Source organism: Pipistrellus kuhlii, unplaced genomic scaffold, assembly GCF_014108245.1.
Source record: "Pipistrellus kuhlii isolate mPipKuh1 unplaced genomic scaffold, mPipKuh1.p scaffold_m20_p_1, whole genome shotgun sequence".
Classification (NCBI taxonomy): domain Eukaryota; kingdom Metazoa; phylum Chordata; class Mammalia; order Chiroptera; family Vespertilionidae; genus Pipistrellus; species Pipistrellus kuhlii.
The window spans coordinates 37,661,763-37,676,077 of NW_023425404.1; the positions used below are offsets into that span (position 1 = coordinate 37,661,763).

Genomic DNA, 14,315 nt, shown 5'->3' on the forward strand with positions numbered 1-14,315 from the left:
GCTTATTAATTAAAGAAAGAATCCTCTTTGTTTATTTGAATAAAAGAATACCTACCAATTCTAGTATTCTGGAATTCAGCAAATATATATCTTTATCTTAAAATAAAAAACTAACCATTTCAAGAACTTTTATGTCTGCCTTCCTTTTATCAGACTAAAAATTTATAATATTAATCTTCTTTAATCTGTCACTGCTTCTTCATTATTTTCATGGTTCTATACGAGTCCACTTCTGTTCAGCATATCCCAAGTATGGACTATAATCTGGATTATGTAAGGGAGAGGACATTTTGCTGGCAGTTGGGTTCACCTAACTCCTAAAATTTATTTTTCCTGGAGTATGCTTGTGTTTCTTTAGATTTCTATATAGCACAAAATAATTTATAATTTACCTTTTAATATAGAAAAAATAAAGACCAAGGCATTGATTCCATTTGTTTCTAGTCTTTTTGGCTAACCTTGATTTTTATTAAGTTTAACAGTAGGGAATGGATTTTCACACTGTACAACTGTTTTCTTCCTGGAAAACTAGGAAAAATATAGCTTTTTTGTTAGCCTTAATTTTTGTATTTCTTTTGTGTTTTCTAACATTTGGGAAAATATTAATAACTCTAACTATACTACTTTTAATAATGTGAAATTTTCATTCAACCCTTCATTAAAAGTAAACATTTGCCTTTTTTCCAAATTAAAGTGTCTGGTTGTAGATATTTATAACTGAGTTTCCACCAAAGAGGAAAGTAGCTGTAAATAGAAAAATAATTATCAAATTTCAACATTTTTAATATAGAAAAGTTAATCAAATTTAAGAGGTACAGGTAGACTTCAGATGGAGGTTACAAGCACCATTTCCAAATGCTACTGAAAGAAGCTACCCAAGTCAGTAGATTTAAAAATTAAGAAACTTGAAGTTTTGAATTCTGCCTTTTTTCCATAGAAACTTTAAGTAAAAAAGGAGAATTGGTAGTAGACAAAATGAAGTGTGAAAACTTCAAACCATCAACTGAAATAAAATATAATGCTGTAAATGTGGTTAGAGAAACCCTGTCAGATGCTTTTGGCTTGCACCCTGATGAAGATTTTGACAGCACTGCACATGGAAATGATCTTGATGTGCTGCCATTTCATTCTTTGCTGAATGTAGCCAATTTAAACTGCTAGAATTTCTTGACATTCCTACTCTGGCATATCTGAGTCAGCATCTTGTTGCGGCAGCAGCTTAATTAAATTTGCCAGTTTGTGCCACAAGGACAGACATGTTCTCATATTCAGAGAGACAGCTGTGAAGCAGTATTGTTAAAAGTTGCGGACACAATACTGTTAGGTTTGAATAGCTCTCAAGACATTTTCTAGTGAGAAATCAATTTGCTGTGATACATTTCTCCCAAGATCAGCAGTTAATATTCATTTTGTTAACCAAAAATGTGCTTATTTTTTTACAGTTATTGGGGAAACTTTAGTCGCCAAGTATGTCTTTTTAACTTGTATTGTTTTCAGAGCCAATCTAATAATCCTTATTTTAATTTGCATAATTATTTTCCCACCCATTAATAATTCTCTCGATTAGTTTTCCATCTATTGTTTATCTCTAAAAGAGCGGTCTTAAATATTTCTGCTTTAGTTTAGAACCTAAAGCCATTTTCTAAAAATTCTGGAATTTTTACCATATATATTCTGGTATTATAAAGTTGATTTAAAACAAGTCAGTGTTAGCTTTAGATGGAACTTAACTCTCCCTTTGTCCAGGTACAGATCAAGTTTGGTAATTCTCAACCTTAATCAGGCCAAAACCCTCCCATTTTTCATAACAAATATTTATAAGAAATAAGACACCTACTTGACTAGCCTGAATTGAAATTCATAGATAATAATAGCCACAGACATAATACTTAGAAATAATGAACTAGATATATAAATGTGAAATAGAAGAAAAATAATTTATATTCTAATATGTATTTAAAAATGTAAATGCCTCATTTCTACTGCAATAAAAGATATAATGAAGTAGTCAGAGGCACCAGCTAAAATGAATAAGGTTGGATTTAAGAGAAGAAAGATAAACTATACCATAAAGCAGTGATTTTCAATTGGTGTGCCACAAGAATTTTTAAAACATTCAATACCTGGCTATTTAGTCAGGGTTACGGACCTTTTTTCCCTTAGATTGTCAGATAAAAAAAAAAAAAAATGACAACAGCCAACACAACAAGGGCTCACTGGTGTGAATATTGTAAATTAAAATAATACCCTTTTTTTTTTTTTTGTTCAGATCAGCAAACGAAACTTTTTTTTGGTGTGCCACAGAATTTTAGTGCTTCGTTTGGGAGCCATGAGATGAAATAGGTTGACAATCATTGCCATAAAGGAATAATAAGAAATTCAAACAGAATAAAATGTATTGTTAGTAACAGATCAGTCTTATTTGTTATGATAACAGCCTGAAGAAACCTTTGAAAGTTGTGCATGATAGTACTATGTGTTAGAGGCAGGTAGTATCCCTCACTTTTAAATGCTTTTAATTCTTTCCCACTTTTTTTTACAACCCAGATACATCCATAGGCTTCCAAAATGCCCTCAGAGAATTAATACTGTCACAATTGAAAACCTCTGCTCTGGATATTTCTTGTCCCTCTCCCTCTTAATCTCTGATCTGGATGTCTTTATGATTTTTTTCAGTCACCTATTCAGTGTGTTCAGTTTGGAAACCTGAGATCTCCATAGTCACATTGTATTGATATACATATTTACTTTTCCTTTTCCCCCATTCAGTTGTCTGATATACTTGAGTGTAACATCCTAGGGAGTAGAGATTGTATCATGTTCGATGTTGGTTGCATCTCCACTACCTGACATAGGACTGGCACATGGTAGTCACTTAGTAAGTTTAATTAATGGAGGAATGAAGACTGAATTAATAGACATCCATCTTTTTCATTACTTTTTCTTCCTTTTGGATTAACTTTGTTTAATTTGGAACTAATTCACAGGGAATAGTTACTGTCTTAGAAATTAGAGTTGTTGAAGCTAAGGAAATATAGTGTGTGTGTGTGTATGTGTGTATAAAGATTACAACAACCAAATATCAGGGAAAGAACTTCCAAATTGAATAATTTGTCTAAGGATTATGCCTCTTCCTCTCCATCAGATAATTGAAGGTAAGGTTATAATTCGATCCTATCCTATGATACTTATTTTACACCAAATAGCTAAACATCAAAGTGCAGGTGGCAAAGTTAGATAATAATTCAGAATTTACTGTGTTAATCACGCTATATTCTCCCTGGTGATTAAGAATCATGAGGTCTCATGATAGTACTCTTGATATGAAAAGCCCATATTTGTAAATGTTTGTGTGTGTTTTTCCAGACGTATAGGAGAAAATTTGAATGCCTCAGCAAGTTCTGTAGAAAATGAGCCGGCGGTTAGTTCAGCAACTCAAGCAAAGGAAAATGTTAAAACCACAGTTGGAATGGTTCTTCTTCCAAAACCAAGAGTTCCTTATCCACGTTTCTCTCGTTTCACACAGAGAGAGCAGAGGAGTTATGTGGACTTGTTGGTTAAATATTCAAAACTTTCTGCTAATTCCAAAGCTATTGGAATAAATAAAAATGACTACTTGCAGTACTTGGTATGTATTCTATTCTTCAGCTTCAGTAAAAAAAAAGTATTTAAAAGTTAGGAAATACTTTAAATTTGCTTTTGTGTTTTAGGTGCAACCATATCTTAAACAATGGGAAGTTTAGGGAGATAATTGATGGATAAATTGGTGCTTTAATTCTTTTGTTGGTTCTGGTATAGTTCAGGCATTTTGCTCTAGTAATCAGCATATTTTACTCCAGTTCATCTTAAGTATTAGAATTAGAGCTTGCATAGGTCATTGAACCAATTTAAAATTTTCATTTATTTAAGTAGTTTCCAAAGTCATATAAATGATGCTGTATTGAACATCATTGTTGCAAACTCTTTTGTTCATACCTATGATTATTTCCTTAAGATAATATTTTAAAAATGAAACTGCCAGTCCTAGTTGGGTAGTTCAGTAGGTTAGAGCAGCGGTGGTCCCTGACGTCCAAAAGGTTGGTGACTGCTGGTTTAAGGAAACCTTTGGACAGCGATCACCAACTGGTGGTTCGTGGACCACTGGTGGCCCATGAGGTCCGAAAGGTTGGTGACCACTGGATTAGAGTGTTGTCTGATATGCCAAGGTATGGGTTCTGTCTCCAGAACAACCAGTGACTGCATAAATAAATGGAACAACAAACTAATGTCTCTCTCTTTCCCTTCCTCCTTTCTTTCCTCTCTCTCTAAAACCAATCAATCAATGAAAATAATAATAAAAAATAAAATTGCCATATCAAAAACTATACATGTTTCTAAGGCTTTGATCTGCAATTACCCATGGGTAAATTGTTCTGCAAAAACTTTAAGCCAATTTTTTTATATCACTATTGTGTGGAAGATTTTTTTTTGTTTTCAATAACTTTGCTGATACTGAACATTACCTTCCCCCCTCTAATTTGACATGGAAGAAATGGTGATCCCTTATTTTACATTAAATTACAATGATTACTGATAAAAATAAGAATTTTCTATGTGTTATTAAGCCATTTCTGTTTCTTCTTTTGTACAATTCACTTTGTTTGCTAATTTTTCTATTTGGTGGTTAGTTCTATTTTTGTTAATTAAGAACATTTTATAAGATAAACTTTCTAATTCCAAAGCATGTATTATAGTATTATTAATTTGCTTTTTTGTTTTTTAGGAGTTTTTAATAACAAGTGTATCATTATTATATAATTTTCATTAACTTTCTCTGTGATTTTTGCTTTGTATATAATACTTTTAATTATTCTTTTAAGTCAAAATAACTATAGCAATGATTGAAAAGTGATTGTTTTTATTCTACAACATGTCTACTTTTTTAAAAATTAGGATATGAAAAACCACATAAATGAAGAAGTTACTGAATTCCTAAAGTTTTTACAAAATTCTGCAAAGAAATGTGCACAAGATTATAATATGCTTTCTGATGAAGCACGTCTCTTCACAGAGGTAAAGAACAAATTTATTTAAACTGCCAAGTAATAGTCAATAGCAGCATTTTTAAATGTGTGATGATCCTGTCAAATGCATATGGAAATATCAGTATTATCAATCTAGAGACCAAATTGTAGGTAGGGTTTTTACTAGTATAATCACATATTTAAATAATAAAAATGCTGTGCTTATACCTCAGAATCATGTACTATATTATATTATTTTCTTTTACTGAGTCAATACTGTGCTGTATTTGAGAGTTATATTTTACTCACATGGATGGTTTGATCTGATGCACTGATTTCCTTTGTGAGAGAATAGGTGTTCAAGGAGTTAACAGTCATTAAAAATCTGAATGGTCCTTTAAAACTTAGTCACATAAATTTGCATTTATTGTCTTCATGATAGCCAATCACCAAATGATAAATTTCAACCGTGAGTTCATTTTATTATATATAAATCATCCATGCAGATTTATTAGCAATGTGCCTTGCACTCTATCCTCATTCAGTGAGCCTGGCGTAAATTTAGAGTAACCTACTTAAATAGTTACTAGTAATATATACAGTTGACCTTTGAATAACGTAGGGGGTAGGATTGCTGACACCCCACACTGTTGAAAATTTGTGTATAACTTTTAACTCCCCAAAAACTTAGCTACTAATAGCCTCTATTGACTAGTAGCCTTACCAATAACATAAATAGTTGATTAACACATATTTTGTATGTTACATGTATCATAATGAATTCTTATAACAAGGTAAACTAGAGAAAACAATGTTATTAAAGAAATCATAAGAAAATACATTTACAGTGTTTATTGAAAAAAAATCTGCATATAATTGAACCTGTGCAGTGCAACACCATGTTGTTCAATGGTCAACTGTGTTAATATCCCTTCATTTCACTGGTTTAAAATGTCTTATCTCAGAAAGAGAGTCTACAAAGAACACACTCCCACCCCCAGACTGCTTCATCTACATACATTCCTCCCAGTTGTTCCACATCAGCCTACTGGCCTCTTTGTTTCTTAAATAATCCTTGAAGCCTTTGGCTGTTCCCATCTTTCTGGCAAGCCATTCCCCAGCTATCTGCATGGATTAGTTTCTTGATTCCTTTAAGTCTCTCTCTGTTCAGATACCAACTATCAATGAGGATATTCCTAATTACCCTCCAAAAAATAGCATCACCTTTAGTATTTCCTTTCCCAGGTTTTATTTTTGTTTATTGTCTTTTTCACAATGCCTATAAGTAAGTACTCTTTTGTAACTGCTGAGTTCAGAATAATGCCTGGCATGCAAGAAGTACTCAAGTGTTCAATGTAATTATTAGTGAATGTAAAAATGTTTGTTGACAGACTATACTATTTGGTAGCTAACAATCAGCATTATGTCTTGCTTTTTTAGTCAGATTGTCTTGGCAGCACATTTTCTCTGATTTATATTTTATGTCTCTACCCCCAAAGATTCACTGATATCTATAAAAATTGTTTTTTGTTTTAAAATTTTAATATTATGAAATGTAATATACATGTGGAAAAGTATATAGAACAAATGTATACAACCTAACAAAGAATTATATGGACACTGTAATTCTGTTTCAAGTCAAGAAACATCAATGTGAGATAAACACATCGATTGGTTGCCTCCCACATGAGCCCAGACCAGGACCAGGGATTAAACCCAGATATATGCCCTTGACCAGGAATTGAACCAGCACACACTCTAACCATTGAGACACATTTTTTAAAATATTGGAATTAAACATATTTAGTGGGTTCTAGTCCCTACAAGTAAGATTTTTTTTGCAAGTTCAAATAATACCAACTTTGGTTATTTGACAGGTTCTGCATATTGTCTCCAATCCTTTTGAGTCACTCTAATAGACTTTGAGGTTCATTTCATACATTTCCTCTCCAGCCATAGAGTCAGCCATTTTTCCAGAGCCCTTGTTTTTTGTTTTGTTTTGTTTTTTAGTGGGAATGGTATTTAAGGACTATAGTCTGGGCACTGAAGATGCTCATTGCTCCTGGGTGAATAGATCTAGGAGAAACATATTTAAAGAAAAAAAATACCATGTGTCTCATTTGCTGTACCCAGAATACACCCACAGCAGCCTTAGATTAACAATACTAATACTACCAATTCATTGGATTACTGAAAACTTTTTTATATCTTCTCTCCTCTACTTTTTTTAAAAAAAATTTTATTGTTTAAAGTATTACATATAGTAGTACATATATCTCCTTCTTTTTTCCCCATTGACCTTCCCCCAGTCTTCCCTTCTCCTGTCGCATGTCCTTATCCCACGCTCCCAGTGTCTTGTGTTCATTGGTTGTGCTTATATGCATGCATACATAAGTTCTTCTGTTGATCTCTTTTCCCCATTCCCTAACAGTAGCCAATCTTTCTGCTGTAATTTGATAGTCTGTTCAGTGCTTTACTGCCTCTGTATTTATCTTTTCGTTCATCAGGTTATAATGTTCTTTATTTTTCATAAATGAGTGAAATCATGTGGTATTTTTCTTTAATTGCCTGGCTTATTTCATGTAACATAATGCTCTCCGGTTCCATCCATGCTGCTGCAAATGGTAAGAATTCCTTCTTTTTTATAGCAGCATGATATTCCATTGTGTAGCTATACCATACTTTTCTAATCTAATCATCTGCTGATGGGTACTAAGGCTGTTTCCAAATCTTAGCTAAGGTGAATTGTGCTATGAACTTAGGGGTGCATATATCCTTTCTGATTGGTGTTTCTAGTTTCTTGGGATATTCCTAAAAGTGGATTACTGGGTCAAATGGGAGTTTCATTTTTAGTTTTTTAGGAAACTCCATACTGTTCTCCACAGTGGCTGTACTGGCCTGCATTCCCACCAGCAGTGAACAAAGGTTCCTTTTTCTCCACATCCTCACCAACACTTGTCGTTTGTTGATTTGTTGATGATAGCCATTCTGACAGGTGTGAGATGGTACTGAACTGTCGTTTTGATTTCCATCTCTTGGATAATTAGTGCCTTTGAGCATGTTTTCATATGTCTCTTGGCCTTCTTTCTGTCTTCTTTCAAAAAGATTCTATTTAGGTCCATTGCCATATTTTTAATGGGTCATTTATCTTCCTTTTATTAAGTTGTGTAAGTTCCCTGTAGATGTTGGAGATTAAACCTTTATTAGTGATAACATTTGCAAATATGTTCTCCCTTACGGTGGGCTTTCTTGTAGTTTTGTTGATGGTTTCTTTTGCTGTGCAAAAAGCTTTTTATTTTGATGTAGGCCCATTTGTTTATTTTCTCTTTAGTTTCCATTGTCCTAGGAGTGGTATCTCTGAGGAAATTGCTTTGGCATATGTCTGAAATTTCTCTGCCGGTGGATTCCTCTAGTATTTTTTTGGTTTCTCGTCTTATATTTAAGTCCTATATCCATTTTGAGTTTATTTTTGTGTATGGTGTAAGTTGGTGATCTAGTTTCATTTTTTTGCATCTATCTGTCCAATTTTCCCAACACCATTTATTGAAGAAACTGTCTTGACTCCATTGTATGTTCATGCCTCCTTTGTCAAATATTAATTGAGCATAATGGTTTGGGTCGATATCTGGGTTCTCTATTCCATTGGTCTATATGTCTGTTCTTGTGCCAGTACCAGGCTGATTTGAGAACAGTGGCTTTGTAATACAGTTTGAAATCTGGTATTGAGATCCCACCTACTGTGTTCTTCTTTCTCAGGCTTGCTGTGGCTATTTGGGGTCTTTTTTAATTCCCCTGCAGTCTCTGAGAGTATCCCCAATTGGGTGATCTTATGTGCCGGGCTTAGTAATCAAAAGCAAGGATTTAAATAGAAATAAAGCCAGAGTAAGTGTATGAACTCACGACTTTTACCCTCTGGCACTGCAACCAATTCTGTGAACATTTCTGGCACTAAGCAGCCAGCACATTGTTAAAATTTCCAGCTGCCTTTTTGCACCCAGTCTAGCTAAGGGTTGCTTTTGAGAGTTCCCTTCTGCTATTCAGCCCTTCCACATTCTCGGATCACACACTAGCCCCAAAGCTGTGGATTTTATGCGGCACCAACTTCTCTGGAACCTCTAGCTCCCATTGTGTGCATTTTTCTCTCCAGCCTGGATCACAGACCTCACCTTTTCCTAGGCGAAATCTGACCTTTTCATGAGAAGGTGCAGAGCTCCTCTGAGTCCGGCATTCGCGCTGTTTGAGATCCAGTTTTCCTGGGTTCACAGTTGTTCCCTGGGTGGTGGTGTCGTACATTCTGGGATGTATCGGCTTCCGATAACAACCACTCTCCCCATCAAGTTGGCGCAGTTTACGCTTCAGATTTCAGCATCAGTGAGGGTGCCTGGTCAGGGGAACCCAGTCAGGCAATCCCCCACAGTCCCTTGGAATATAGCTGTCTCTCATCCACAAATGTACACTCCTCATGTGACCACACACTCTCCTTTTGTTCTCTCACTCACACACTATTTTGAAGTCTGCCTTCCAGTGGGCAGCCATCTTCCAATGATCTCCTTTTTTAAAACCTAGTAACTATATTACTATTTCACATATTGTTTTATTTATCTAAAAATATTACTTTTTTGGTATTTTCGTTTATTATTTCTCTAATCTACACTCTGAAATCCTCTTCATTATTCCTGAAATACTGTATGTTCTACTTGTTTCTTTGAGGAAGGGCTCTTGATGATAATCCTTATTTTAATCTGAAAGTATTTTTATTTTGCTCTCATTCTAATAAGATAGTTTTATTCTATAATTTTAAGTTGACAGTTCGTTACTCAACATTTGAAAATAAAATTTTACTTTTTCTGGTTTATGTTATTGCTGTTGGAAAGTGTTATCTGTTTGAAGTCATTCTTTTAAGGAATATGTCTTTTCTTCCATAATGTCTATAAGAATCATATGTCTTGTAACATGTATCTGAATTCCCAGCCAGGAAGAAAAGACATATTTACAGTTTCATTGCAAATTTTTTTTTGTCTTCTTTATTTTATTTTCCATCACCATTATGGCCCCCATACCCTCTTTCATCTCCACTCACCCCTTTCCCCGCCTCCCCAAGTTACCAAACTTGTTCATGTTCATGAGTTTTTTCTCTTTGTGTGCATGTGTGTGTTGTTGTTGTTGTTGTTTTTGCTCAGTCCCTCCTCCCTCCCACTAGAACTATGCTTGCTCTCTATCTATAATGCAGTGTGCTTTTTCCAAAATGCTATTTGGATCATTTATATGAAAATTTATATCCTTCTTTAGTGTTGGAAAATTCCCAGCCATTTTCAATTATTGCTTCTTTAGTGTTGGAAAATTCCCAGCCATTTTCAATTATTGCTTCTCCTTCATTTTCTCAACTCTGTCTTTCTGAGATTCCCACTTGTAAGCTAGACCTCAGTCTGTCTTTAGTTCCTCTTTATTTTTTCTGTTGGGATAAAATATACATAACAAATTTATCATTTTGACCATTTTTAAGGACAGTTAAATAGCATTAAATATATTCACACTGGTGTGAGTATATTTCTATCCTCTATCTTCAGAACTTTCTTTCTTTCCAAACTGAAACTCTGTACTCATAAAGTCATTCAGTTCCTACTTTTAGTCTCTGAATTTGTCTACTTCAAGTGCTCCCATATGAATGGAATCATATAGTATTTCTTTTTGTGACTGATTTATTTTAATTAGCATAATGCCTATAAGAATCATATGTCTTGTAACATGTATCTGAATTTCCTTCATTCTTAAGATTGAATAAATATTCCATTTTATGTGTATGAGCAACTTATTTATCCATTCACTCATTGATAGACACTTTGGTTGTTTCTACCTTTTGGGTCTTGTAAATAATGCTAATGTGAACATGGAAGCATCTATTTTTCAAGGATTAAATTTACTAGGCTCATGTTCAGCTCCCTACCTAATCTTAGAACTTGTTGACACAATTGCCCTCAAGCAACCTCACCTTTCATGAGTTTCCTAACTTCTCACTGCTCCTGTGTATCTTCATTCTAGGTGTTTGGGTTTTATTTATTTATGGTCCTTGGAGATTCTCCTTGCTTTTTTTTTTTTTTTTTTTTTTTTTTTTTTTTTTTTTATCAATCCCAGCAATGCATACAACTTTTTTGTTGTAATTTATCCAGGACCCAGTATTATTTAGATAGGAGTGCTCTTCAGAGTATCTACTCAACCATACTGCCAAAAGTAGTATCTATTAAATTTTTAAGTTTCAAATATATAGGATACCTAGATAGAATGGATACTGCTCAGCCATAAAAAGTGATGAAATGCAACAACGTGGATGGATCTTGACAGTATCAGGTTAAGTGAAATAAGCTAGATGGAAAAGGATGAGACCCATATGATTTCACTCACATGTGGAATATAGAACAGAAAGCAACAAACAAACTCGTACACACAGGCGCAACATTCTAGTGGTTACTAGAGGGGAAGGGCAGGGTGGAGAAGAAATAAAGGGTTCAGGTATATGGTAATAGTAGTAGACTAGATTCTGGGTGATGAGCACACAGTGCAATATACAGACATTGTATTTATAGAATTGTATACCTGAAACTTACATTATTAACCAATGTTATCCCAATGAATTTAATTAAAAAACATGTATGATATCATTATTTTTTTATCCAAAATAAAATTTAAGGAGATGGTCATTTTCACCTTTCTTGGTAATGGTAAATCTGAGTTGTGTGCATGGATGTGTTTTTGATGTATTTAACTTTCAGGTTATTTATTTCTAATTATTCACATAACTGCTTCTATTTTAGTAAAGTGTGTTGCCAACCTATGAAACGGGAGATTATGGGTTTGATTCCTGGTCAGGGCACATGACTTGTTGCAGGCTCAATTCCCCAGTGTGGGGCAAGTAGGAAGCTGCCCTGATCAGTGATTCTCTCTCATCATTGATGTTTCTGTCCCCTTTCCCTTCCTCTCGAAATCAATAAAAATATATTTTAAAAAATAATAACGTTCAGTGGGTGAATTATGGGAAACAACCCGAGTCTTTTAACCTTCTTCATTCACTCTTAGCTGTTTTTCAAAGACAAATTATTAGTCAAAAAACCTTTTTAGTTAAATAGTGTTTCTTTAGTTGCTTATTGCCTACCAGTTATGAAATACCTTTAATAATATATAATATATGAAGTATAGGAATAAAACTGTCTTAGATTTTTCTTTGACTCTTTTATCATAATTACTGAATATAGGGCAACTCAGGTAAAAGCACTGTGGCATCCAGAAGTTTTACCATGAAAACATGCTAATAAACATCTAGCCAGAATAGACTCTATATCATGTAATGATTACATATTGCTTTCCTTTGCATGTTCAAATTTTTGCAAATACTGCCATAGGACAGGAACTTTAGGGAGAAGGGGGTTATGTAACTAATTAGTGAAAGTTAACTAATATTATAAATGAAGAACAAAATCTTATGCTGATCTGAGTTTGCAGTTGACTAAGATTTTTAAAAACAAAAACAGAACTTTTCCATGTTAATCTACATCAGCCTTAGTTGCAAGTAATATTCTGAATTAAATATTAAGGCCAGTATTGAAAAGCAGGAATGCGGGGGAAGGAATGTGAAAGATAGCTAGGAGCAAAGAATAAGAGGGGAAGAAGGGAATATGAAACTACAGATGAAAAGATATACTAAAGCAAAGTTATTGATTTGTTGCTTCACATATTTTATGAATGAAGGGAAAGGAGATACATAGGTAGTATAAAGAAAAACTTATTATTAAGAGCTTTTGTGATATAAAGTATATAAGTCAGATTAGGCTAATTGACAAGAAGAAAAAATACTTAGAAGATACTTTGTATTTATAAAATTATAACCCCCCACCACAACCCAAAACTGCTGTGTTCCTTTGAGTTATCTGCATGTTATTACACGTGGCATATATTCTGCTTGGATAAAGCTGTGAGTTTTATTTCCTCCCCTATTACATTTCCTGATAAGTTATTAATATTTTGAAAACAGTTTGAAGAGGAAAAAATACTCCATATTTGAATTAGTTACAACTTATCTCATTTATTTTTTAGAGTGCAGATTATCGATAGAATGACGTGTAAGACAACTACTTCATTAATTCCTGTGCTTGGGAATCTTTTAAGGATATTAAACTTATTTCTAATTATTCATAAAATTGCTTTTATTGCAGTAAAGTGTGTTGACATTTTCATATGGCTTTATTTCCTTGACAGTTTCTTAAATAGTATAGAAAATATATCATCTTTATTTCATTTTTAAACTTAATACAATTGCTCATTTTAATATCAAATATCAACATTTTAAGATATTAGGTTTAAAAGAATCATGAAAAAATGAGATTACATTAAACAAGGAGTATACAATATGCCCGGATGGTTAGAAGTTTGAGTAATGAAATGAGGCTAGATTGTCAATGAATAATTATACAATATAATCATATGTAACTAACTTATTTTTCTTGGATTATTAGAGAAGTATAACACAAATGAACTTATTTTGGTTTTTATTTTCTAGCAAGTTTTAAAAGCTTGTATTGACCAAGTGAAAAAGTATCCAGAATTCTATACTCTCCATGAAGTCACCAGCTTAATGGGATTCTTCCCATTCAGAACAGAGATGGGATTAAAGTTAGAAAAGACTCTTCTTGCACTGGTAAGGTTTGCCATATGAAAGTATATGCTTACTTTTGTTTGAAACATAATCTTTATTTCACATAGACATTTGTTTTTAAATTTTGAATAATAATGATATATAGCTTTATGAATATCAATACTTGATGTTTTTAAAAATGTCACTACGCACTTTATTTCTTGATTTTCTTTTCTTAGAGTTCCCATCTTACTGAATATAAGCAGGAAGCCTCTTTTTTTTTTTAAGGGATTTTACACACAATCATATTAGAAGTAAGTGTGTGTGAAGAGGATATTTTAGATTTTCTCCTTTATCCTGTGATGATTTGTACCTCATAAAATAAGACGTGAAAGTGGCAGGGAAGATTCGACCCTTTTTAAAAATATATATATATTTTTTGGTGTCAAGCAAAAACATGAAAGTATTGACTTGGCTAGTATGCTTATTAAGTAGAGCATCGATGACCTGCTATTGAAGGGTCCCAAGTTCAGTTCTGATAAAGGTCAACCAATTGATGTGTCTCTCTCATGGGTTTTTCTCTGTCTCTGTCTGTCCCCCTTCCTTCCACTTTGATTAAAAATCAATGGAAAAATATCCTCAGGTGAGGATTAACAACAATAACAAAAGTCTTGACTTAAAGAAGGCTC

At 33.4% G+C, this 14,315-nt stretch overlaps 1 protein-coding gene across 4 annotated transcripts in view; it reads left to right on the forward strand.

The window, feature by feature from the left end:
- Positions 1–14,315, forward strand: part of ICE2 (interactor of little elongation complex ELL subunit 2) — a 75,864-nt gene that overhangs the window by 23,401 nt on the left and 38,148 nt on the right. For 3 of the 4 annotated variants that reach the window (XM_036440098.2, XM_045581979.1, XM_036440093.2), the window contains exons 4-6: positions 3,367–3,628; positions 4,933–5,052; positions 13,552–13,689. In XM_036440098.2, coding sequence (XP_036295991.1) covers positions 3,367–3,628; positions 4,933–5,052; positions 13,552–13,689 — 520 coding nt within the window. The remainder of the gene's footprint in view (positions 1–3,366; positions 3,629–4,932; positions 5,053–13,551; positions 13,690–14,315) is intronic. The other variant, XM_036440102.2, reaches the window with a different exon arrangement.